General features: G+C 39.6%; 3 protein-coding genes across 7 annotated transcripts; 2 read left to right on the forward strand and 1 right to left on the reverse strand.

Annotated features, from left to right (window-relative positions):
- Positions 1-242: 242 nt before the first annotated feature.
- On the forward strand, positions 243-6512 carry LOC121944435 (UDP-glucuronosyltransferase 2A1-like). Its single transcript, XM_042488221.2, has 6 exons — positions 243-1121; positions 1335-1483; positions 1699-1830; positions 3178-3265; positions 3973-4192; positions 5975-6512. Exons 1-6 carry the CDS (start codon positions 398-400, stop codon positions 6258-6260), a joined length of 1599 nt encoding a protein of 532 aa, XP_042344155.2. The 5' UTR covers positions 243-397; the 3' UTR covers positions 6261-6512.
- Positions 6513-6581: 69 nt separating this feature from the next.
- Positions 6582-18106, reverse strand: LOC121944053 (uncharacterized). 5 transcript variants are annotated; one of them, XM_088076499.1, is made up of 16 exons: positions 17861-18106; positions 14464-16019; positions 14281-14376; positions 13299-13377; positions 12589-12929; positions 12334-12477; positions 12138-12252; positions 11968-12039; positions 11741-11884; positions 11490-11603; positions 11318-11391; positions 11102-11206; positions 10237-10352; positions 9448-9586; positions 8481-8601; positions 7885-8231 (listed from the first exon to the last, which is right to left on the reverse strand). In XM_088076499.1, the coding sequence occupies exons 1-16, from the start codon at positions 18009-18011 to the stop codon at positions 8140-8142; spliced, it is 3459 nt and encodes a 1152-aa protein (XP_087932625.1). In that variant the 5' UTR covers positions 18012-18106; the 3' UTR covers positions 7885-8139. The 5 variants fall into 5 exon arrangements, with proteins under 5 accessions (XP_087932626.1, XP_087932625.1, XP_087932624.1 ...); XM_088076498.1 differs by having other exon boundaries at positions 13299-13554; XM_042487723.2 differs by having other exon boundaries at positions 11741-11881; positions 13299-13557.
- A 222-nt stretch (positions 18107-18328) lies between these two features.
- Positions 18329-24607, forward strand: poli (polymerase (DNA directed) iota). The gene is made up of 10 exons (XM_042487721.2): positions 18329-18587; positions 18735-18860; positions 18946-19110; positions 19596-19742; positions 19943-20179; positions 20728-20906; positions 21073-21164; positions 21242-21375; positions 22360-22580; positions 23104-24607. The coding sequence occupies exons 1-10, from the start codon at positions 18488-18490 to the stop codon at positions 23866-23868; spliced, it is 2166 nt and encodes a 721-aa protein (XP_042343655.2). The 5' UTR covers positions 18329-18487; the 3' UTR covers positions 23869-24607.
- Positions 24608-24634: the final 27 nt, after the last annotated feature.

A 24634-nucleotide genomic window follows, 5' to 3' on the forward strand; every position in this document is an offset into this window, starting at 1 on the left:
CTAGTGATACAATATGAGAATACATCTAATTCTCTTTTCAGGAGACGTGTTCTTACTTTCAGTCTGTGCTGCCTTTCTTATCATCAGCATAAACAGAAAAAGCAGCATTACCCATCTCTTAGCTTTAGAGAAAAAGGGTGAAATAAAAGCTAGAATCTGAAATCTTTTCCTTACTTTTCATGTGGATTTATTTTTTTAATACTGACTGTTGACTTGACAGCCTTGACTTTTCACCTCTGGTCACGTGCTTAAACTGGGACACTTATCTAAATAGCCATGCAGCACAACGATGAACTATGAGCCAGAGTTCAGCTTTGTTTGTTAATAATTACATTTCTAGGATTCTTTTTATAGTGAATCTTGCCACAGGAAGCTTTCACCCTGACAAACAGGCACCATGAAGCTGGAGCAGCATCTCTCCGTTTGTGTCCTGCTGCTTCTTTATGGGACACAAAGCACAAATGGAGGAAACATTTTGGTGTGGTACAGTGAAGGCAGCCACTGGATTAACATGAAACCTGTGCTGGAGACACTGGTCGACAGGGGACACCAGGTGACGGTTCTGGTCCCGAGCACATCCATGTTCATGAACTCCAGCGAGCCTTCACGCTTTGGCTACGAACCCTTTAATGTCTCTTTTTCAATGGAGACCATAGAGGAGTTTTTTGAGGAGTACCTTCACTTCTCCATGTATGAGATGGATCATATGAACTACTTGCAGATTTACATCAGATACATGGATCTGATGAAGGTCGATATACAGTTTACTTTGAAGTATCTGGACGGCGTGCTGAAATCAGAGACCATCATGAAGAAGCTGAAAGAGGGAAAATATGACCTTCTCCTGTCTGACCCCGTCTACCCAGGTAGTGACTTGGTAGCAGATATTTTGGGGATCCCCCTGGTCTTCTCCTTCCGCTTTTCCCTCGCTCATAACTGGGAGAGGTATTGTGGTCAGCTACCTGCTCCTCCTTCCTTTGTCCCTGGAGCTATGAGCAAACTGACTGACAAGATGAACTTTTCAGAGAGAGTGTGGAACTTCCTCTTCTACGCTTTGCAGGATGTCGTGACCGATTACATTTATTGGCAAGAATTAGATAAATATTACTCCGAAGTCAAAGGTGAGAAACAACTTTGTGTAAGAAGACATTTTTTATAGAGCTCACAAAGTCAAATAATGGTATAGTTATGTTTGTTTCATTGCAATGCTTTTATATTACATTAAACATTACTACTTATATTTTAAGTAAATAAAGTATGAAAATAAGATATCTAAAGTATTGGTGATACTTTGCAATAGGCCGCTATCTTCCATTACTTTTGCACTGTGACAGGAGCACCCATCAGTGCCTGTGAGATGATGGGTAGAGCAGACATGTGGTTGATGAGAACCTACTGGGATTTTGATTTCCCTCGTCCTTTCCTCCCTAACTTCAAATTCGTTGGTGGGATCCACTGCAGACCTGCTAAACCTTTACCAGAGGTAGAGCTGTCTGCACTGTCACACACCTATCGTTACACTGTTTACAAGAATTCCTGACTTAAACAATTAGTTCATTTTACTGAGATCATAACTGTGATTTAATTTCACAAATAAATAAAATTGAACTGAATTGTGAACAACAAGCCCTTAAAATGCTGAGGAAAGAAATAAGATACTGGTTGGTTTGCACTGAGATAATGTTACTTTTCTTGCAGGATATGGAGGAGTTTGTGCAGAGTTCTGGAGACGCTGGCATTGTGGTCTTCACTTTGGGATCATTCATCAAGAACATCACCGCAGAGAAAGGAAACATGATAGCCTCAGCTCTCGCTCAGATCCCACAAAAGGTCAGAGGACAATATCTTACCCTTTTTCCATTATGACTTTTGGCCCTGCCAAGTAAAATTACGCCGCACCAATTTGTCTTTCCATTATCAGTTTAAACACGCCGAGTTGCCCCTGAGATTGACCATCTCTGGAGTAGGGCCAAAAATGCAGCCCACTCCTGCAAACAGGTAATGGTGACATCTCGCCAGCTGCAGCCAGTCCCCGAAGACCCCCTTGAAACAAGCGTATTGCAAAACTCTGTTCACGTCTGTCTGTGTGGGAGACCACTGCGAAAGGCATTTTTTAAAGTGGTTCAGCTCTCACTACTTACGTATTCTCTCTCTGTGTTTTCAAGTTTAGTTTCTCTCCCGCATCCCTGTTTGTACTTTAGATTTCACTGTGTCATGTTCGCTTTCAGCAGTGTAGGAGTCATATTACTGCAAGGTACTGCGAATGAACAACATTCCCTTATTTTGCTGCTTCAAGATGAAAGCCTTTATAAAACAAAATGATGGAGGATATTTACTGTGAAGAATTTTATGGGAATGAAATGTGTTGCCACAGAATGAGCAGAAATTTCTTGGCAGCTGTTCTTTAATAAAAAAAAAGTCTACTGATAGTGTAGGGAGGAAAGTCCAAGCAGAAACAGCCACAGTGAGGTGTTAGAAGAAAAGCTGCAGACAGCAGAATCTCACTGCAGCTCTGCAAACAGCTCACCTCCAACAGGTGAACTTATTTTTCTTGCCATGCTGTATGATGTAAAAACACCCAATAAAGTAAGGGGGACTTTAGCCAGGGATCATCGTGCTGCTGTGAAACGTCATCACTCAAGACAAGCCGTTACCAGTTTGAGACACGTCTTCAAGCAGGTAGCCCTTTGTAATGGAGACGCAAATAGCCCCTGTGTGTGCCGAGTAAAACCATGTCAGGCCAAGCCAGCACACGTGTGTGGAGAAAGAGTTTCTATGTGAAAATCGGAATCGACTTGACTGAGTCCTTAATGCAGTTCAAATTGGTAAAGTGCTGAACTGGCCATTAATCAGGAGACTGAGACAGAATGTAAGGCAAAAAGAAATAATGAATGTAAAATATATATATATTGCCACAAAGATTTGATGGGAATTATGGAGAAGTGATATTCAAACATAAATTATAACAAATCACCTGCATCTAAAAACCACAAATTATTTACTTAAGATAGACCATTTTCCAAACAAAGACTTTTCCGATAAAATATTACTGTTTTTTTCAAATTATTTTTGCAAATAGTATAGAATGTGCAGTATGCAGTATATTATGAGATAACATTTTCAATGTGTTGGTGTGTTGGTCAACATTGTTTTTTTTTTATTTACTGTGGTTTATAGGTGCTGTGGAGATACAGTGGAGAAAAACCAGCGACTCTCGGTGCCAACACCAGAATATATGACTGGATTCCTCAAAACGATCTACTGGGTCAGTAAAGCTTTTGAAAACACCTTTGACAGTAATCCTCATGACTTTCACTTTTAAATGAAATAGGATATCGCCGAAATTAGGTTTTTGTCTTATTTTGTTTGACAGTACAAAATTCTAAAGGGGCAAATAGTAGGAGAGAAAACATAGCAAGAATATTTAAAGTTTGTTATTTGATAAGAGGAAGAATGTTAATTCGGAGACAGGGATTTTCCCAACCACTACACATTCATAAAATGCATTATTACACGCTGGTATCTGCGTTCAAGCTATTCCTAAATGTTGTTATTTATTGATTTAGTTTTTACAAAACAAAATATAAAACAACAAACCCTCCCTTTCTTTTTGGCCGTTTAGCTGTCTCGAGGTTAATTCTCTTTCCGATTAAGGGAGTATCCTCCAGCCCTGATACCAATCTTTGAGATCAGATCGGGACATCCCTAGTTTCTATACAAAATATCCAAATAGCGTTGATTCCCCTGACCCCACTGGCAGTAGGGCCTTGTGATGTCACATTGTTATTTTCTGCAGTTTGTCCAAAATCTCTATGGGATCTGATTTGGCAAGCTTTCACATACAAGCCTTTGCCAATGTTTAGTTAATACATTTATGGTAGTGATATCATGCAGAAGTGAAGAGATGTGCTTTAACAACCCATTTTGATTGAAAAAATTATATATATTTCATGATTTTTTGTACCCTATCAGGTCACCCCAAGACCAGAGCTTTCATCACCCATGGTGGCACAAATGGGATTTATGAGGCCATTTATCACGGCGTTCCCATGGTGGGCCTCCCCATGTTTGCTGACCAGCCAGATAATATGGTCCATATGAAGGCTAAGGGAGCTGCAGTTATTGCAGACTTGAACTTCATGAAGACTGAGGACCTTAGAGATGCATTCAATGCTGTCATCAATGACAAATCGTAAGTAATTTTACTTGTCTGCACTTGGTCTGTTTTATGCTGAAAACACACTGAGCAGCAGGTAAGTGCAGCCTGCAGCGAGCTGCTGCAGTGGCAGGTCTGAGCTCTGCAATCTGCATCCTATGGCAAAATGCGACCAAACTACAAGTTGGTGATAGTTAAACTTTTGGGGGGGAATTGTGCCAAGAGAAAACCCAAACCAATCAGTATGCAAGTCCTATGACTCCTGTGACAAACTGACTTACATTACAAATACGTTATTTCCTCCTGAACACATGTATACACCTCCCGGCCACAGAAAAAAATAATTATTGCAAGCTGACTGGCTGTTGAAACAGCTCACTTGACTTATGTTCTAAAACTAGCCACTGGGGACTTAACAAGCTGAGTTGCAGGTAACACCATCAGCTGGCTTAAGTCAAACTTAAACCGTCCAGTTCACACACTCGCAACTTTTCAATAAAATCTTCTAAAACTGTTTTGACCCCTTAACAGTCTTTGGTCTGAACTGGGCTTCAGACATGCACTGTTCCAATACCTATACTACAATACTATAAAGTATGCTGGAAAAAGATTTACACAGTATGTCAAATGTAGTATGCCAAAAACACCAGGGTGTTCTTCTGCTACGTTTGGTTGGACTTTGCATTATGCAAGTCAGCATGTTTTTCTGGCTATTCTGAACCATAATCCTCTGGGCAGCAGCAGATATGTCACATCAACTGAGTCGCAAACAGATGACAGCTCTGACAGCTGATTGACAGCTGACAGAAGCCGCAAAGACGAATGACAGCGCATTTAAGTGACTGATGACTAGCTGAATGGTAATATTAGGAATATTATTGTTTAAGTGAAGAAAATAATCCTAGAGATTACGAATAAAATAAAAAAATTAACAAAACAATTTTAGAGAAATGTTTATGTAGGCTAATATTATGTATTTAGTCTTGAATTCATAATGTATGCAGTTATAACTTCAGGGTTAAACTACATCAGGTGCCAAGTAACAACAGCAGAGCTTTTCCAGCTGATCTCCGTCCATGCCGAGCTCAGCGAATGTTATCTTTGATCTCCATGGTAACGGCTACATAAGCAAGAAGGTCAAAGTTCAGTGCGCAGTGTTATTAAGAAGTAGTTTGTCCCATTGTGCACATACTGCATGCAACAGTACATACTTCTTAAGGGCAGCTGCAGTACCCACCGAAAGTAAAAATAGTTGGTATGAGATTTGGAACGCATCCGCAGGAGAAGCTCAGAGTAGTTGCTGCATCAAAAAAGTGGTTCATCTGATCAGGACGCCTCGTGGGAGCCTTCCTTTCCAAAGCTAAAAAACCTCCAAAAGAGGGTTTTGCTGGGAAGAGGGACGTCTGGACTACCTTGCTCTGCCTGCTGCCCTACTTCGACCCAGCCCCAGATAAGTGGGAGAAAATGGAAGAATAAATTCATGAAAATTCATTTTCTTTCCACTTTGCCTTTTTGGGGGGCTCCCATTAATAATACAGAAGCAAGATTGATGACATGCCATAGAGCCATGGTCTACTGTAGTATGTCAGTTCAATTAACACCACAGAGTTTCAAGGTCACAGAGAAATTATAAAACCACTGAATGGCCTTTTCTTTTCATATATTGCATTCCTTTTGCAGACTTCTAGCTTTAAACTACACTACACACAAAAAAAATTAAAATTTTTGTGCTTTATAGCCATTTTTGGTAGGGCAAAAAAGATAAAGTAAAAAATACATGCAACGTATATGTTCACCCCTGTGTGTCCACATTCACAGGTACAAGGAGAATGTCATGCAGCTGTCCCGTATCTTCCATGACAGACCAGTGAGTCCTCGGGATGAGGCGGTATTCTGGATCGAGTTTACCATGAGAAATAAAGGGGCAGAGCACCTGAGGGTTCAGGCCCATGAGCTCACCTGGTACCAGTATCACAACCTGGATGTCCTAGCCTTCCTCCTCGCCATTGTGCTGCTTCTTGTGTTCCTCTTCATCAAGACCTGCAGTTTCTGCTTCCGGAGGTGCTGCGGCAGAAAGGGACAGATGAAGAGAAAAGCTGAGTGATTGACTGAGTGAAATGTAACTGACAATAAAGTGATGACTGAAAAAAAAAACAAGTTTGGTGGTTGTCCGGTCAGTTGAAATCATAAATACAGCTGCAATGCTCTGGACTGGAATTTAAAGCTTGGATCAGCATTTTTCACAGCTTTAAAACCCCTAATTCATGCAACAAAACTGGAGATATATATGTATATATAAAAAAAAAATTAAAAAACTTTACAATGTCCAGTAATCCTGTAAACCCTAAATGATGGACCCCGTGTTGTACTATTTGTTTCACTTGTTTTGTCACCATAAACTCAGGTTCAGTCGGCCTTTAAACCGAAGTAAAAACATTGTAAGATCCCTTCATGTATTACAAGTAATTACTTAAACTGCAGACAGGTTTGCTTTAATTTGCATAGATGCACCTGAGGCCTATTGCATTAAACACAATGCATGTCCACGTAATTTTGGAAAGAACACAAACAGATTTTACTATGTTTGTTTAATTCTTCTAACTAGTTACAATAATGGTCTTAATAAGTGTACAAAATTTAAACAATTTAAACACTTGTTGTTGGTCCTGCTTTTCAAGACTTCAAATCAAATATCTAGGGAGTTTCCTATGAAAAATATTAAAATACTTTTTTGGTCACAAATTTACTAAAACAAGTGTTATTGACGTTCCTTTTCCAAGGTGATCCATCCGCCTGACAGGTGTGGCATTAAGATGCTGAATAAACTGCACCGTTTTTACACAGGTGTGCCTTGGGATGGTCACAGTAAAAGGCCACTCCAAAATGCAGTTTTATCTGGTAAAATAAGATTATTGGGATTATACATGACTAACATTACAGAAATGCATTCTTTTTGGTCACGGACACTCATTTCCACCACGACAGACCAGTGAGTCCTCGGGATGAGGCGGTATTCTGGATTGAGTTCACCATGAGAAATAAAGGGGACAAGTACCTCAGGGTTCAGGTCCATGAGCTCACCTGGTACCAGTATCACAGCCTGGATGTCCTGGTCTTCCTCCTCCCCATCGTTCTGCTTCTTATGCTCCTCTTCATCAAGACCTGCAGTTTCTGCCTCTGGAGGTGCTGCGGCAAAAAGGGACAGATAAAGAGAAAGACTGAGTAACTGAATTGAAAATGTAGCTGGTAAAAAACTGAAGCGTGAGAAGCGTGAAATAACATTTCGCTGATTTGATTCTAGTCATGTAATTTAATCACGATACCCTTGATCTGAATGTGTAGCTTTAGACCAAAATTGTCACAACTAAATTTGGTGAGAAATCAGTCTTTAAAAAAAACAAAAGGCACTTTACAGTTTACAGTATTCTTGTTAAACTCCACCAACAATGTAACGTGTTATTTGTTTCACTTGTTCAGGCACCATAAACTGAAGTTCAGTCAGCATGTAAACTAAAGTAAAAACACTGTGAGACATAGACAAGTACCATTTATTTGTATTCCAGCATATGTGGACATTCTTGTTTGCTCCCTCGTGTATCACAAGTAATCAGTTCAGTTGCAGACAGGTGTGCTCTTATTTGCATACGTGCACCTGGGACCAAATGGACATTACATGCTGAATGTTCATTGGCTTTGTAACTTATAAAAAAAAAACCACATACACAAAGTGATTTTATTATGTGCCTTTACTTGGATACTATTCACATCCATCCCTTCAGGTTTCCACAAATATTTATAATGGCATGGACACGTTCACTGCAAATCAAAAGTTAACATACAGAAAATACTTTAACACAAAGCAAAATATGTAATCAAACTGAAAAATACACAGCCTTTTCATGTCATCAGAACACAAATATATGTGGAATTCAGATTTGCATTAAGTTTATATGTATGAACAGTGTGGGAGTTATGCTTTATTTTCATAATTTCTTCAATTTTCCATCTTCTTTGACCTTCCATAACATAAGCTCCATGCAGGCAGCAGCGTCTTCGGCTGTGTCGTGGCCACAAACTGGGAGAAATATTAACACAGTGTATTTGAACAAACCATTGACAAAAAATATATCAGCATCAGATAAGTCACAGTGTTGCAAATACATACATTTTGGCAGACTTCCCTTTTATTCTGTAGTCTGATTATGATCCATTTCTTTATTTGAATGCAGAATTTGTTTCAGATGTAAGTTGGAGTTTGAACTCAATGGAGATTTAAATAAAACACTGACTTGTATGGTGTTTGTAGTTATACGTGATGACCCACCACTCTCTTGGATGATCCTCCTGAGGTATTCAGCAGTGAGCTTGTTAAGGGTCAGCTTATGAGGGGGGCCCAGACGGTGGGGGAAGACCACTGATGTGTCCACCACTGTCCCATGAAGCAACTAAAGTAAAGAGGAAGATAGCTGAAGTTCTTATGACTGGGAGTATCCTCTTTGGAAAAGTTAAAATCAGCTATATGAAATAGGGACAGTTGGAAAAAACATGCAAGCAAGACCAAATGACCTAAAGCATCACACCCTGGTTTTGTCTAAAATGTGTGGCTTTCTAGTGCCACTCTTCATTCACTTAAAAGACTTTGACTCAAAGTCAACCCAGCTGTGTAATGATTGAGACACATAAAATACCTGTTGGAAAAATTACTCTAGACATCCAAACCTTTGACCAAAATGGATAATAGTTTTTTTTAAAGCTAACTTGCATTTGTTAATCCCTCGTGTTGATTAAACATGCAGCCACAATTCCTTTGGTCAGAATACAAGCTGCCAAAACTCCTTCAACAGCCATAAAAGGTTGGCGCTTGTCCTTCAACCTTCTATGACCTCACGTTTTAGCAGTGTTTGGAATAACGATTGTTTAATTTTTTTAGTATCTTGTGAGATGTTTACATTAGTTTGTGAACACTCTGTACATACATCCACGTTATGAATCAATATTATAAAAAAAAGCACACCTCACTAATCAGCCATCTGGAAAACAGCAATATTACTAGACGATAACATGGACTAACAAATAAAGTTTTAAAATCAAAATAAAACATCAGGTATGCACAGGGATACTCATACAACAAGATTTAGCAGGTGGCCCTTTTGTTTGTAACAAAAGTATTTCATGCAAACATGCTCACAGCTTGGATTTTAAAAATATCTGCTTATTTAAAATCACAAGTTAGCCAGGACTAGAACTGACATTGTGAAAGTATGACGTTAAAGAAAACTAATAGTAGTCACCTTCAGGGCACAGAGGTCTGTCTCCAGGCCGTGTCCAATCAGAATGGTGTCGGCGTTGATGAAGCTCAGTAAAGTCGTCTGCACCTCTCTGAGGGAGGTGCGGTTACCCTTCACATCTTCCTCACTGATGCCTGAAAATCTTGACAAGTGAAGTGTCACACACGCTATCGATAAAGACACTGTTAAATACTGTAGTTGCATCAACTCCTTTATTTCATCACCCTGTATTAGCGCCTACATTAACTGTGTATTGCCATATTTCCTCTCTAAATTCTAATTTAAAATATAGTACAAGTGCTTTAATATACATTTTTAGGTTCTTGATGTTTTTCATATAAATTTTAAGTTATTAAAAAAAGTATTTCACCTATATAAAGGGGGTCCCAACAAAAAACTAGGCCGTCTATGCATCAGAAAGACGCAAAACAAAAAAGAAGACAAAATAGACTGTGGCATTCGCTTTGGTTCAAGAGGCAGAAAACCAACAACTACCAAACTCCACTGCAGTATATAAAACAAATAAAAGCTCCCACTGCTGGGTGATGCAGTATGAACTTTGTGTGTGTGTGTGTGTGTGTGTGTCTGTGTGTGTGTGTGTGTGTGTGTGTGTGTGTGTGTGAGAGAGAGAGAGAGCTGAGGTTTTACTCAGGGGGGGGAGATGGTTAAGCACTGGCACTTAAGTTTACCACAGTTCATCTCCGCTGGTATCCCTCTCACATAGTGGGGATTGAGCTTGTTTGGTTTTGTCAAAAGAGAGGAAAAACACTGTAAAGTATGTAATGTCATTACCTGGTGTTATAGTCGATGACCTCGTTATCTGGTCTGACGAAGGTGTCATAGACAACTTGAAGGCTAGAGCTGACCACCGTCACTCTGGATAGCTCCAGACCATGAATGGTGTAACACTATGAGGACAAAGATTAATACAATATACATTGTTTTCGCTGCATACTCAAGGCCAGCTTAATATCAACAATCAAAAATCTAATTTTATCCACAAACACTAATTTTTGTTTTCTTTGACATCAGAGCACATGAGCGCATCAAAGTGCTTACATAATAACAAGCTGCTATTAATGGTCTTAATTATTTAGTTTTGTAATATATTGGGGAAATCTGAAAAGCTATAGGGTATTTCTTTTGGAACAGTTATATTGCTTTCTTTACATACCATGTTACCTGAACTGTGTTACTTAAAGGTATACTATTTAGGAACTGTCAGTTACTGTTCATACACAGTATCGCGAAGTGAAAGCCAACCCCAGATTAGCATTTTTCTGGCACTTCATCCGCAATTTTCTTAGCTTCCTCTTAAATATGAGCTGCTTACAGGCAACTGGTTGCTTCCATTCAACAAAGTCCCGACTCCACCTGCACGCTGCAGCCAGGAACATCCCAACCACAGCAAAATAAGAAAATACAGGCAAAGGGCAGTATCTTGGCAGAAAACACACCGCAAAAAAGGGGAGGGATTGAGAAGGATTACTTTTGTCTGAGTCTATACATTGTATTTTTAGGAAAATCCAGCAGAGTATATCTGCACAGGATCTGTGGTCTTATTACCAGTTTTCATTGTGGATTCTAATGAAACTTCCACAAAAAAATGGAGTTTAGTTAAGGGTTTGATACAGTAGGTTTTAAAAAAGCTGTTCACCATTTCACAATCCAAGGAGTAGACTCCAGGACAGCTAATATCTGACGGACGTCTGGAGAAGGTCGACACAAAGCCATCCAGGCTGAGCGAGTCATGGACATGCAACTGGTCAAGAAAAAATATAAAACCAAATCATTACGTGATGCACGTGCTGGTAAATGTGAGAAGGTTTTAGTATCAAGTTACAGAAAAATCTCTCACAATGTCTTTTCCTACCTGAAACACTTGACATCCAGGTGCTCCCATGACTCCCTCACAGCAACTGTAGCGAGTCTCCACTCCACCTGGCACTGTTGAACGTTTAAAAATGTATACAATGATCTCATAATATAAGTCCTTATGCAAATACTTGGGATGTTTTTAAAGCATAAAACTATGGTATACTCGCCTCTTTTTGTAACTCCTTTACCATAGTGGTAATTACACTCCTCCTTGCGGATGTGTTTGCCCGTTTGGTTCACAGAGTACGTGGCTCCACATCGACAGCAGATCCTTTTGAGGGCTTCAACCAAAAATATAGAAGAAGCTCATCAAAGAAACCCTCACTGCAAGTGCAACACAGGCTGAGTGTGCCCTCTAGTGATATAACATGAAAAGACATCAAATTGTCCTTTCAGGAAGAATGAGTTTTTGACTTACGGTCTGCACTACTTTTCTTGTTGTCAGTAAAAAGTACAGCACAGCCAGGTCTTTCTGGGTGATGGACGGGATAGTTGCTCTCAACAAGTCTCTCTTCAGTCAAAATATAGTCCTTTAAACTCTCATACAATGCCGTATCATCTGCTGGGAAAATAAAGTCACTGAGAAGCTGCCAAACTATTTGAATGAAACGATGAATGCATTTGAAGGAAACCAAATCTTTTCACCATTTTCTTTACACTTCTTCAGATCAAAGGGAATGTTGCCTTTGGATCTTTGGCTGTTGACTTCATTTTCATCTGCACCATAAAAATATACATAGATTAAATAAAACCAAATTATGTCTTATCACATTTCACGAAGGACAGCATGTCAAATTCAAATAAAAAAATCTTACTTTTGATAGCAATAGCACTTTGGTTCTTCAGCTTCTTCAGCGCATTCACTGCAACACTCAGATATTTGAGTTTGTTTACACTTCGATTGTACACAGTCTTCTCTTCAGCAAGTGCCTATTAATGATCACAAGGACAGATATGAATACCGAGGTTCTAGTTTGTCAGTGAGGATGACATTAGGGGTCACAAGCTCACCTTTTCAAAGGCATCATTAACATTGGCTGTTGTCTTGAGGAACTCCTCTGTAAACATGTTGACATAGCGCTGTCGGATGTCACGGGGAACTTTGTCTTTGGTAGCCTCACACTGCTGCTTCAATTTACGCTTAGTGGGGACTGGCTAAAACAATAAATTTAGTATTAGTTTTCAACAGATGAAACCATCTAACTTACACCAGGCAAAACTTAGTTCAAATCTTTGAAAATAGCTCTAACAAAGGCTGCTTTTCACCTTAACAGGAGTATAGACAGGAGCTTGAGGAGCAGTGGAAACAGCTGAAGTTGAATGTGCTGCAGCAGAGGCGGCAGGCAGTGAAGGTTTACGTGCCAGCGCAGGAATGAGAAAAGGTGCCATTGTGCGGTATCTTTGCACTGTGGTAACTGCAGGTGGATGGTACATTTGTCTCGCAGCCCCAGTGCTTGTTTGCATGTGACTGATTGGAGTTAGCACAGAAGTAACTTGGCTGGAAGTGGAAGTGACGGGCAGAGGGAAGGTGCCCTCTGGGAGGATGAGGTGCAAGTTGCTGCCCACCTCAATCACGGCAGTTCCCAAAGATACACAGTTCATGTGAGCTGTGGAATAACAGAAAAACATGCAACACGTAGATGTCATGCATTCGGGCAAAGCTACGAAAATACACCACAAAAGTAAATTCTATTTAAAGTTTTGCATACAAAACATAAGAAATGGTGCTGTCTTCACAACCATGTAAACAGTGCAGGTCTCAAGACATCTTACTGGCAAAACTTGAACCTCAAACATGACAAGACATGAGAGCATAAAATTAAGCATAAAACATTTCAATTCAATAAAAGCATCAACCTTGGAATTAGACAATGAAGTGTACCGTTTGTGAAGTATCTGATGTTTACATTTTAATGGCAACTTTTTAAAAAAATTACTTAAAATATATCTAATCCCCCACAGCTAATGGTGCTTACCATTTTGCACAGGAGCAGCCTGCAGGTTTTCAGGGGCTTGAGTCAAAGGAAAATGTGCACTCTGGGTCTCTGGCGTCATCTGACAGGAAGAGGAAACAAAAGCCTGACCACCTTTAAGTGAAGCAGAGAGCATGGAGGCTCTCTGCTGGACCTGCTGGATCTGGGAGGAGATGGAGGGCTGGGGGGTAAATCCTGACACCGCAGGTCCACGTAGGGGAACCAGCACTTGGGGTTGAGGTCTGCTCTTAGTCACTGGCTGCTGAACAGAGACCGTAAATAAAAAAAAATGTACCTAAAACTTGAATTTATGTTTGAAATTGGTGAATCTCACGAGAGTAACGCCCGAGAGCAAAAGGCCATTCTGAAATATTTCTTGGATTTATATCTATGCATCTATGGTTAATTATATTTTACCATATTATCAAACGCATGCAGTTATACTACATGTGTATATGAAAGATTTATCCCATCAATTTAATACATTTTTTATTACCTTTAAATGCTAAGGATCAAAAAGATCTGCACACTGTATTAAAAGCTCAAAGTAAATTTTAATGAAATTAATTTTAATGAAAATTTGAAACATTTCGAACTAACTGACGAAGATCTCTATTGGAAACATTTTTATTATTCGAAACATGTAGATCTTTTGTTTGATTCTTGCCTTAGTTTGACTTTTGATCCAGCACCTTTAAAAGTCCTTCGGATGTGCGTTTTGCTTGATCCTGTCACCTTTACATGTAATAGTATTAGGTAATTTTCATAAATGTTTTTGTGAACTATATTTTTTGGTTTAATATGAAAAAAAATTGAAGTAAACTAAAGTTTTTACCGTACTTGTTTAAGATTTGAAAAAGACTGCATTGAAAAAAAGTAATATTTAGTGTTTTTTTGTCTTATTGTATCAGCTTAGTTTATTTCTATGTTTTCCTGTTCAGAGCCTCCTCTGACATGAGCCATGTCATGTGTACGTAGCATGTACCTCTGTATGTTTGGCTTCATGAGCGACCCGCTTCTTTCCTGCCAGTGCTTGAAGTTTGACATCTAACTCTGGTTTCTCCACATCCATTGCTCCAACCTAAAAATGACAAGGCGAGTGAAAAGATCTACATACTGTTGGAGATATGTCTTCATTTAAGATCATAAGAGTCTACAGCAAACTTACAGAGACATCTGGCTGCTCTTCATTTCTGTTATCCTCGTTGTTGGCCTCCATGAAGATCCTGTAGCATTCCTCCATTGGGTCACTGTCGGACATGTCCATTTCTAAATAGTTGAGCTCATCATCATCAGAGCTGGAACTAATCGTTATGATGTCGTCATTATCTTCTTTCACCAAAGGCTGTTTAGTTGATGCAGATGGTGACTTAGCTCCGTCTGTCAAACTTGATGCTGAAGAATCAGTCTTAGCCTGACCATGGGTGCTGTCTGAAGCTCGCTCTGCTGAATTCAGGCGACTTCCAGCAGCAGCAGCTTCATCATGCATCCGTCCTTGCATTGTGCTTGATGTTTTCTGACTGTGTGGCAGCACTGATGATGCACTTTTTGAGGAAGACCACTGACTACTAACCCTGTTCTGAGCTGGCTGCTCTGCTGTCTGGGCTTGCTTGGTGTGCTGCTCACTTTGAGAGTCTGAGCTAACAGCTGGAGCTTTATAAAAAAGCGAATTTTTTGATTGAAAATGATGTGGCTGCAGTGGATTCATTTTCTCAACACTATGGGACAGCTCACACTGAGGCAGGTCAGTCTTAAAGGTTTTTTCTTCCTTTTCCAACACCCGATCGTTCCACTTTTGATCTTGCAGGCCGGTAGTGGCAGGGTGACTTGAAGATTCAGGACTTTTCTTCACTACTGTTTCAGTAAAGTGAGTTATTTTCTCGGTTTGCTGTTCTTTTAAACAGCCAGTTAACTTAACTACACTCCCATCGATGGGTACATTTTCACATCCTTTATTCTTATTAAGATTTAACAAACCTTGATTGTAGTCAGTACAGCAATTACTATAAACTTTATTTTCTTCTATTGTTGATGCAGGTGGAGATGTCACCTTACAAGCCTCAGCATTTAGAAATAAATTAGGGGCTGCTTTGACCTCCTCCAATTCCTCTACTTTATCTTGAAGGGATTTTTCAGCAACAGAATCAACAGGTTTCTGAGCTCTCACTTTCTTTTTGTCTGGCGAGGAAGGAATGTCAATAATCAGGACATCATCTTCATGAGAGTCATCGAGTGGCTCTAGAGATGGAGATTGGGAAAGCTGAGACTGACATGTAGCTGGTTTCTTTTGGTCACAGGGTTCAGCATGTCTTGCCCTTTTCAACCCTAGTCTGTTTTTACCTTTTTGCTCATTACCTGAAGAGCTGTAAGACATTAAGCCAGCAGAAAAGTTGGATAGGGGATCATACTCTAAATCAGTCCTTGGTTTTGAGTTGTCAACCACGTACTTCCTTGCTTGGGTGTACGTTTTCGTAGAGTCTGTGCATGAAGAGGATATTCCATTATAACCTTTGACTACATATTTACCTGCAGTCTCAGACTTGGAAACAGAGAATTCAGCCACAGTGTTTTTGCTGTTTGCCTGTTTGTTCTGGTAGTGTGAAAGTCGCCTTCGCTCCTGTTCCACTTCGTGCCTTACAGTTTCAATCTCCTTGTTGATCCGCTCCAGCTCCTGAAGGCAGTCATCTCTGGACTCGTCATTCACTGGACAGCCATTTTGCACTCCTGTACAAAAGGAATATGAAATAGGACTTAGTACACATGATATGGTGGAGAAACAATAAAGAGAGAGACTGGATTTAACATAACTGAACTACAGGGAGTGTTGGTGTGTGCAGAGCAAACATCTTTACACCAGTGGTTCTCAACCCTTTAATGTCAAGAACCCCTAAATTGAAGCACATCAGGTCCAGAAATCCCATTTGATAAGATTTCACTTCATGGACCTCCCTCTGAAAAGATTTTGGTTGTTAGATATGATGAAGATCTGAATTCTGTGCTTGATAACTACAGTTGAGGAGATAGCTGTTGAGGAAGTGGAACCTAAGATCAGAAAAGTTCCTCTCAATGACTCTTACTCACGTTATTTTTTCTTCTCTGCACAACTGTAAAATGAAACACTGGTATACTTTTCTTTATAAAAGGCCATTTTACATGAGATGGCTCCTTATTTATGTTCTCTACTGATTCCTAAAATTGTCAGTAGCTGCAACCTTTGGTCACATGGACAACATTTCATTCCCCACACCAATACCATCTTTGGTGAAAGTGATTTTAAAGTTTTTGTCTTGGTGTCAGCTGCAGAGTCACCTTAAACTAGATTCTATATAAGCATCAGATTTTTAAAAACAGGATTGACCCTTTGAATCCTGGAGCGACATCACTTTCTTATGCTACTTTCAGATGTGTATCACATGTATTTAAATCTTTGAAACCTCAGTAAATTGGTGCAGTTTTTCAAAAACATTGGAAAAAGGCATCAAGAGACTTGGTAAAAAATGTTCCAAAAATTTCAAGACCTTAGATTTAGGAAAATTATTTTCAAAAACATTTTAAGTGCTAGGGAAAATGTCTAATTATCATTATTACATCATTAAAATTATGATAAAATTCTAATCGTTTTTAGGCACTTTCTCCACTACATTTCCTTTTACTATATTACTATTTCCTTTTTTTTTCCTTTTATATTTTACTTTCTTTTCATTGGGTTTTTTCACCAATTTCTTGCTCATTTTGGGGTCATTTCCTCTTTAGTTGCTCATTGCCTTCGCGTTTTTGAACTAAATCAAGCCAATTTGCTCAGGTTTCAAAAGGGGTTAAGGACCTTTTGTACCTAACTACACATGCCGGGTTTCTGAACACTGCTAATTCAATTGCCTGTTGTAAATTGGTTGGCTGCTTGTGAGTGAATTTTTATGCTGTTTGTTAAAACTTTTGTTTTGGTGTTTTTGGTCTGTTTTTTCTTTTGCGTGAAACAAGTCATGGTGCTCTTAGCCAGGACTCCCTTCAAAAGGAGATTTTGAATCTCAGTGGGACTATTCCTGGTTCTATAGCGGTTAAATAAAGAATTTAATTGTAAAAATAAACCACCCAGTTTTCTTGGTACACTCTGGATCTTGCTCAAGGACTCCTGGTTAAGACCCACTACCTTACACTATTATAATTTGTGTTTTTAATACACAAATGTTAAGCATATAAAACGTGTGCTTTTGTGTTTGAAAAGCAGCCAGGCTGACAACAGACCCACGTCTGTGCTTAATTTTCAAATTATGGGGATGAGTGAGTAAGGTTAGCTAAAGAAAGTGATGCCATTTAGCTTGTTACATTTTCAACCCTAAATTGAAGTAAAAAAAAAAAAAAAAAAAAAACATAGGAGGTAGTCGAGAATTTAAGTACAAAGGTGAGTCACTTCATCTTTAAGCTAGTTCTGTCAAAGTTTAAAACTTATTAATCCGACTTTATTCTTAAATTACTTTGGACATGCATTGAATAGACTTTAAACAGTCAACAAGCTAACGCACACATGCGGCTAATTGTTGTTAGGTAGGATACCTCAATCAACTTACCTGCAAAGTCAACTATCGATGATTTATAGGAGGCACCAAACATCTCCTGCATTTCCGTGGCGTGTTTGTACAAACAGTTAGGCCGCTCACAAGGCCCATAGTTTGAGAAAGGACAATTTATATCAGCAAAAAGTCCAGATGAGGGAAACATTAGCAAAAAAGACACTTCCGACGACGCTAGATGACCACTTTGGTTTGGCTAATTAACCGTTGGGAAACAGGTGCAGGCACCAATTCAAACTCTCGTGACGTCAGGCTCGCTTATAAAGGGTCTGCTCAGGTCGCGAGACAACCGTTAGAAAAGTTTTTTTTTTAATACTAAATAATAAATTAAATAGGGGTTTATGACCCTCTATGTGTACATTGTCGAGAAAGTAAAATATAAAACATTTTCAACCACAAGAGGAATTTTATTTTTTTTATTTTTTCAGATTGATTGTATTTCCTTGTGTCGCTGTAATCCCTCCAGGCCGCCAGATGGCGCTACCGCACAAAACTGAAGTGGGAGCTACATCGAAAAAGTGTTTTCACTGTTTGGTACACTTTCGCCACTGCAGTCACCATAACTACAGGCGTGTCTGGTGTAAAATCTGTAAAATAATCTGATCTAATCGTAATCTGATTAAAATGGATACCAGCGAGGATGAGATGGAAGACGATGAAACCGAGTGGAAGAACAGTTTCGTGGATTTAGCCCCACTCAGCCCCGCTGCTGCTGCTTCCTCTGGTAAAGTTTGAGGACTGGGAGGCTGAATAAACAACTTATTTTTGTCTTTTATCCGGCTTTTGACATGCAGTAAGAAACACTACTCTGTCTATCAGCTATCTGTACGTGTCAGATCGTAATTATTGTATGTATAATCACCTGTTTCAGGTCCAAGCTTTAATAAAACATCAGGATCAGCACCTGCAGACAGAGTCATTCTGCATTTTGACCTGGATTGCTTCTATGCTCAGGTGGAAATGATCAGAAACCCAGCGTTGAGAGAAGTCCCTTTAGGTAAACTGAGCTGCTACTAAAGATCATTTGTGGTGGAGGAATAAAATCCCAGATTGTGGTTCAATAATGTCTCTGTCATCATCAGGTATTCAGCAGAAATACATCATAGTCACCTGTAACTATGTGGCAAGAGATCAGGGTGTCACCAAGCTGATGTCTGTGACTGATGCAAAGGAGAAATGTCCTCAGCTGGTGCTGGTGAAAGGAGAAGACCTGACACACTACAGGGAAATGTCCTATAAAGTAACAGGTAGGCAGGATGCAGAAAGTGTTATTTTTTTTTATTATTTAGAGTAAAATCCATCCCAAAACCTGTAAATAAACAGATGTTGCAAATAAATCTCACCTACAAAGCTTATTTCTCATCTGTGGGTCCACTTGCTATTATATGGTAGCAGGAATGAATTGAGCAATCTGAATACACCAACACAAGACAACTCAGTGACAGGTTTTGGTGCTTTTTGTCAGAAATAAAGAGCCATAAATTCTTTCTTAGACACTTATTCTAAAAGCTGCGGTGTTAATGCAGAAACCAAGACCATGTGTATTTGAGTAAGCAGCACGAGTATCTTAAACTATTGCCACTGCCTTCACTTTCCTCATTTACACTCACATTATTACCCACAGATTAGCGCTTCAAGCTCACACTGTTCTCTGTTTGCTATTCCTTTAGCTAAGATGTATATTTTATATTTCTTGACTCTGTTTTCTGTACCTTTTCTTGTCTTGATCCAGAGCTGCTCATGTCCTACTGTCCACTGGTCGAGAGGCTTGGATTTGATGAAAACTTCATGGACATCACAAAGATGGTAGAACAAAGGCTCGCACAGACACCAGACTCTTACAACTTCTCATTCAAAGGACACGTCTACAACCATTTCAGTGAGTCACACTTATGTGTAGCTACGTATCTACACACATCTGGCTCATGGAAACCAAGAAATGAGTTGTGAAACAAGCCAAGAAGCTAAAACTTGTAAAATATTTGCATGGCACTCTCAGTTCTCATCACATTTACTTTTTGAAGAGTGTTTACAACCACAGATACACAGATACATTTCTGTTTTTCTTTTCCTGCTCAGGTGCAGATGTCGAAGCCAGCGATCATCCGAGGCTAGCTTTGGGTTCACACTTTGCAGCAGAGCTGAGAGAAGCCGTCTACAGCAAACTGGGTCTGACCGGCTGCGCTGGCATCGCCACAAACAAACTACTGACTAAACTGGTGTCAGGCAGCTTCAAACCCAACCAGCAAACCACTCTGCTGCCAGAGAATGTCAGCGACATCTTGGGCCGCCTGAGCAGTCTCCGCAAAGTACCCGGTATAGATGATGACTCATAAGTCACTAATCAATAGCTCTTTTCATAAAAAGGTGAACAGAAAAAAAAATGTTTTTTAAAGGTATATATTGAAACTAAAATTATACTTTGAAAAATCATAGGGACAATATCCAAAACATACACACACACAAAAACAAACAAACAGAGAACGAAACACGAAAATACCCAAGATAGATAGATATGAGGTCATGGGATGATTGAAAAGTCAAGGGAAATGTTCCTAATTTAAATCACAAACGGTGCATACAATAACTATGAGAGATCTGTCTCTTCAGCCTAATAAAAAAATCATTTTTAACCACCATTTTCACATAATTTTTAAGTTGGACTTTTTAAGCTGTTTAATGATATAAATCCCCCTTAGATACCAAAAATCTGTAAGTGTCACATTCTCTGGTTCACTATTTCATCATTTTATTTTGTTGTCTTTAACACTAGTGTGCAGCATTTAAAGCCCTTTGATGTGTTTTTTTGACCACATCACTCAAATCCCTGACGATGAATTTGTGGTCCTGTCATGTGTTTTTAGGGGTGGGTCACCAAACAGCGAAGAGACTTCAGGCCCTGGGACTGGTCAGCGTGAAAGACCTACAGCTCTTCCCATTGAATGACTTGGTGAGAGAGTTCGGAGGTCCCAGCGCTCAGCGTTTGAAGAATCTTGCGCTCGGAGTTGACGACTCACCTGTCGCCCCCACTGGAGCCCCTCAGGTAGGCTTAAGTGTCGCTCACATTACCTGTATCTTCCCACCTCAGAGCTGTTGTAACAGTCAGAAAAATGGAGTCTGAACATTAATGTCAACGTTATTTTGAGTAATCGGAGTTTGAGTAATCAAATGTTACCATATGTTTTCTTCAATTTGTTTCTGTGTTTCAGTCTCTCAGTGACGAAGACTCCTTCAAGAAGATGTCCTCAACTAAAGAGGTTTTGGAAAAGATTCAGGAGCTCCTGAGCAGTCTGGTGGAGAGGTGAGATACTTTGTTAGTGTGGTATTTTGTTTTTGAGGCCGCTGAATGTAACCTTTCATCATCTGTCTGAAAACTAGGATGCACAAAGATGGCAGGCAGCCGCAGACCTTCCGGCTTACCATCCGCAGATACTCAGCGACCAACAAGTGGTTCAGTCGGGAAAGCCGGCAGTGTCCAATCCCAAACCACATAGGACAGAAGATCACTTCAGGTAAGCTCCCGCACCAGGAAAGACACTCAGATACTCAGCTCTCACAGCTAGGTATGGTATATGAATGAATGAATTCTTTTATTTTAGTGTCATGCCACCTAGTCGCCCGTTCCCCATGGGATCATATGACACCTTTTCACAAAGAGAACAATAATCCGCAGTACATATTTCATCACATGAACATAGCTTCTGGTATTGCTGGTCATACATCATAATTGCAGGTGAACAAAACAATATATTCAAAAAATAAATGGGTAAATAAAAATACCTAAATACACATTGTACACCTAGTGGAACAATGCTCCCGCTCTCATGTCCCAAGTCTGCCTCAGTCTTTGTATTACTAAGCAATTCCTCAGGAATCTTCCAATAAAAAGGTCAATACAGAACAAAGTGATGCTCATTTTCTGTTTCTTTAAGGTGACATACTGAGTAAATTCGGCTTTCTTCTTCCAGCCCTCCATGCCTCTCTGTGTCAGTATACCTGCTCTAATCTGAGCACAAAGCGACCTTTTTTTTCTTTGTTAAATCATACATGGCATAATCTTCGCTGGAATATTCACTTTTAATTTCACAGTAGGTGTATAGCTTTGGTTTTCTCCAAATCTCATCTGCCCAATTATGTTTAACCTCATGAAACACTTTCTCCTTTAATGTTACAATATCAATTTATATACATAGACACCTCATCAGGGTTTTCACTCACTATAAGATATTAAAAGTTGATTTAGCCCTTAGCATTGATGGTCATGAATATATACTCGATATTTTGTCAGTATAATATTGCCCCCAAATATGTTATTTGTATGCCTCAGCACCATGGAGATCTCTGCGTCCTGAAAGCATATTTTAACAATAGTAGGCAATAAATTCAACATGATTTGTTGGTGTGGTGGTGGGTTTTTCTGTTTTGTTTTGTTTTGTTTTGCATTGTATTATTTTTAATAAGGATTTAAGCATAACTTTTCATTAATGTTTCCATAGACAGCAGTGATGATGCTGTGGTCCAGCTGGTCCCGTTGGCCATGAAGCTCTTCCACAAGATGGTGGACAGCAACGCCGTCTTCCACCTCACCCTCATTAACGTTTGCTTCAGTAACCTGCAGACCAGGGGCGCTGCCGTCAGCGGAAAAGGCTCCATAACATCTTTCTTCACAAACAGCACGTCTCCCAGGAAAACACAAATCTCCTCATCACAAAACCAGGTAGCACAGTGAAGGACTGCAGAATAATCTCTCCTCTTCTGACTGATCAGATATTTTCATCAGAATATCTGCATGAAAATTGAAACATTTTAAGAAGCATTGAATTCTGTTCCTTATTTACTTTTTGTCTTGGCTGATGAAGGCAGTAATGTCAGTTAATTGTGTTCATCATTTGTTAATCTGTAGATTTTGCTGCTTCTCCGTGTCCAGGGTGCATTAATTTAATTATTTCAACTGGAATTATTGTTACTGCTGGGAATAACTGATATAAAATTTCCATGACGTTCTGTCCATCCTGGTTTTCCATCACACTTTTATATGGTGTTATCACGATGCAAATATTAAATTATACTCCATGTGGTATGAAAAAGGTCTTTAAAAGTCTTACTTTTAATTTGAAACCTGCAGACACTCCATACTTTTTACATAATGTCACCAGAATTTTCCCCTCTTATAAATAGTGCTTTAGTTCTCTGGATTTCCCTGAAATAACTTGTGCTCCTCCTCTTTTATTCTCCGACAGGATGCTTCCTCTCAGAGTGGAAACGGTCACTGCACAGATCATCAGTTCAGCACACACAGTGTGATTACACAACATACCTCACAAAAGACGGTAACTACTAAAAAGCCTTGTAGCTCGGAGGCGTTTTTTGAAAGAAAACATGTTGCTGTAGAGGAGCCTCTGCTTCAGAGAGTCTCCTGCAGCACACAGAGGTTAGACCCAGAAGAAACTAATATCTTGGGGACACATCGTTTGCCCCCGAATGTTGACCCCGAAGTGTTCAGGCTTCTCCCTGAAGAAATCCAGAAGGAGCTGTTGTCTCCTGCTTACACAAACTCTTTCCCCGCCACTTCAGCGAGCTCATCTGCCGTCAGTGATGTCCCACACAAAAACAAGTCTCCTCAGTCATTTACAGACCCACATTATATTAAAGACACAAAAGAGGCTGTAGACAAATTGGATTCATCTGACAGTCTGATCACCGTGACCCACCAGAGGCCTGAGGGCGCAAGAGCTTTACCAGACGAAGGCGTCATGGAAGAAGAGAGATCGTTATTCCCCTGGTCTTCTGACTGCGAGTTTCCGGGAAATGTGGACCCGAAGGTGTTCTCCGAGCTTCCGCCGGACGTTCAGAAGGAATTGATGTCTGAATGGAAGCAACAAAAGCCCGTCCTGAAGACGCCCTCATCCAGGAAACCAGGGAGAAGCTTGATGAGCAAAGACAGAAAAGCTGCAGGAAAAGTCAGTCAGGCAAACAACTTGTTAAAGTATTTCAAACCAAGTTAGAGAAGGACTTCTGCTAAAGATCCTTTATAACAGGACGAACTCATATGTCATTTCTCTAAGAGACAATCTCTGCTGTCTTTAGTTTGAGTCGTTCTCATGTGACATACAGGGAGTAAACAAAACCAAAGACACGCTTCACAGTATTCTGCAGTATCCCTTTGGCAAGAAACAATTTAGTGAGGCTTTTTGATTATACGACTGAAAATTAAAAAAGGCAGCTACACTGATTGGGAGGGACACAGTCAGAAAAGTTATTTCTGATTCTCACAAATAAACAAATCGTAGAATATTTGTATTTAACAGCCGAATCTGATGCCACTGGCATAATACTGGGTCAGTAAGCTGGAGTTCCTCAGGCAGGTCGCTCCACAGCCGAGGAGCCCAAACGGCAAACACTCGGCCCCCTTTAGTCCTAACTGATGATCATTTTACAAGTTTTTTCTGCTTTGCAGTGGTCAGATGCTTTAGGAGAAACTAGTAGGTTAACCTTAAAATTAAGATGTTGTTTAGTTTGTGTAAATAATAACTCTAAAGTCAAGAGTTAGTGTTTCTGTTTTATTGTCCACCCCCTGTATATAAGTTACCTTTTTGGAAATGAGAATATATTGTTCATAAAACAAACTTTTTGAATTTTCTGCCCCTTGACGTGTGAAACTTCCTTTGACCTAAAGGGACCTTATTATGTAACCATTTGTAAACAGGGATCAAATTAAATTGCAAAATCTTAAAAACACCTAAATTAAGTCTTCAGGTTCATTGTTTTCAT

Source organism: Plectropomus leopardus, chromosome 4 (assembly GCF_026936395.1).
Source record: "Plectropomus leopardus strain MGB_pleo_1.0 chromosome 4, ASM2693639v1, whole genome shotgun sequence".
NCBI classification, from domain to species: Eukaryota; Metazoa; Chordata; class Actinopteri; order Perciformes; family Serranidae; genus Plectropomus; species Plectropomus leopardus.

Bases quoted from the DNA above. Each gene is read 5' to 3' on its own strand.
- LOC121944435 (XM_042488221.2), top strand. From the start codon at position 398: ATGAAGCTGGAGCAGCATCTCTCCGTTTGTGTCCTGCTGCTTCTTTAT. The intron at 1,484-1,698 runs GTAGAGCTGTCT...CTTTTCTTGCAG, and splicing joins CTGCTAAACCTTTACCAGAG to GATATGGAGGAGTTTGTGCA. The intron at 3,266-3,972 runs GTCAGTAAAGCT...GTACCCTATCAG, and splicing joins TCCTCAAAACGATCTACTGG to GTCACCCCAAGACCAGAGCT.
- LOC121944053 (XM_088076497.1), bottom strand. From the start codon at position 18,011: ATGTTTCCCTCATCTGGACTTTTTGCTGATATAAATTGTCCTTTCTCA. The intron at 12,040-12,137 runs GTAAGATTTTTT...TTTATGGTGCAG, and splicing joins AAGTGCTATTGCTATCAAAA to ATGAAAATGAAGTCAACAGC. The intron at 11,392-11,489 runs GCGAGTATACCA...AACGTTCAACAG, and splicing joins TAAAGGAGTTACAAAAAGAG to TGCCAGGTGGAGTGGAGACT.
- poli (XM_042487721.2), top strand. From the start codon at position 18,488: ATGGATACCAGCGAGGATGAGATGGAAGACGATGAAACCGAGTGGAAG. The intron at 18,861-18,945 runs GTAAACTGAGCT...TGTCATCATCAG, and splicing joins GTTGAGAGAAGTCCCTTTAG to GTATTCAGCAGAAATACATC. The intron at 19,743-19,942 runs GTGAGTCACACT...TTTCCTGCTCAG, and splicing joins ACACGTCTACAACCATTTCA to GTGCAGATGTCGAAGCCAGC.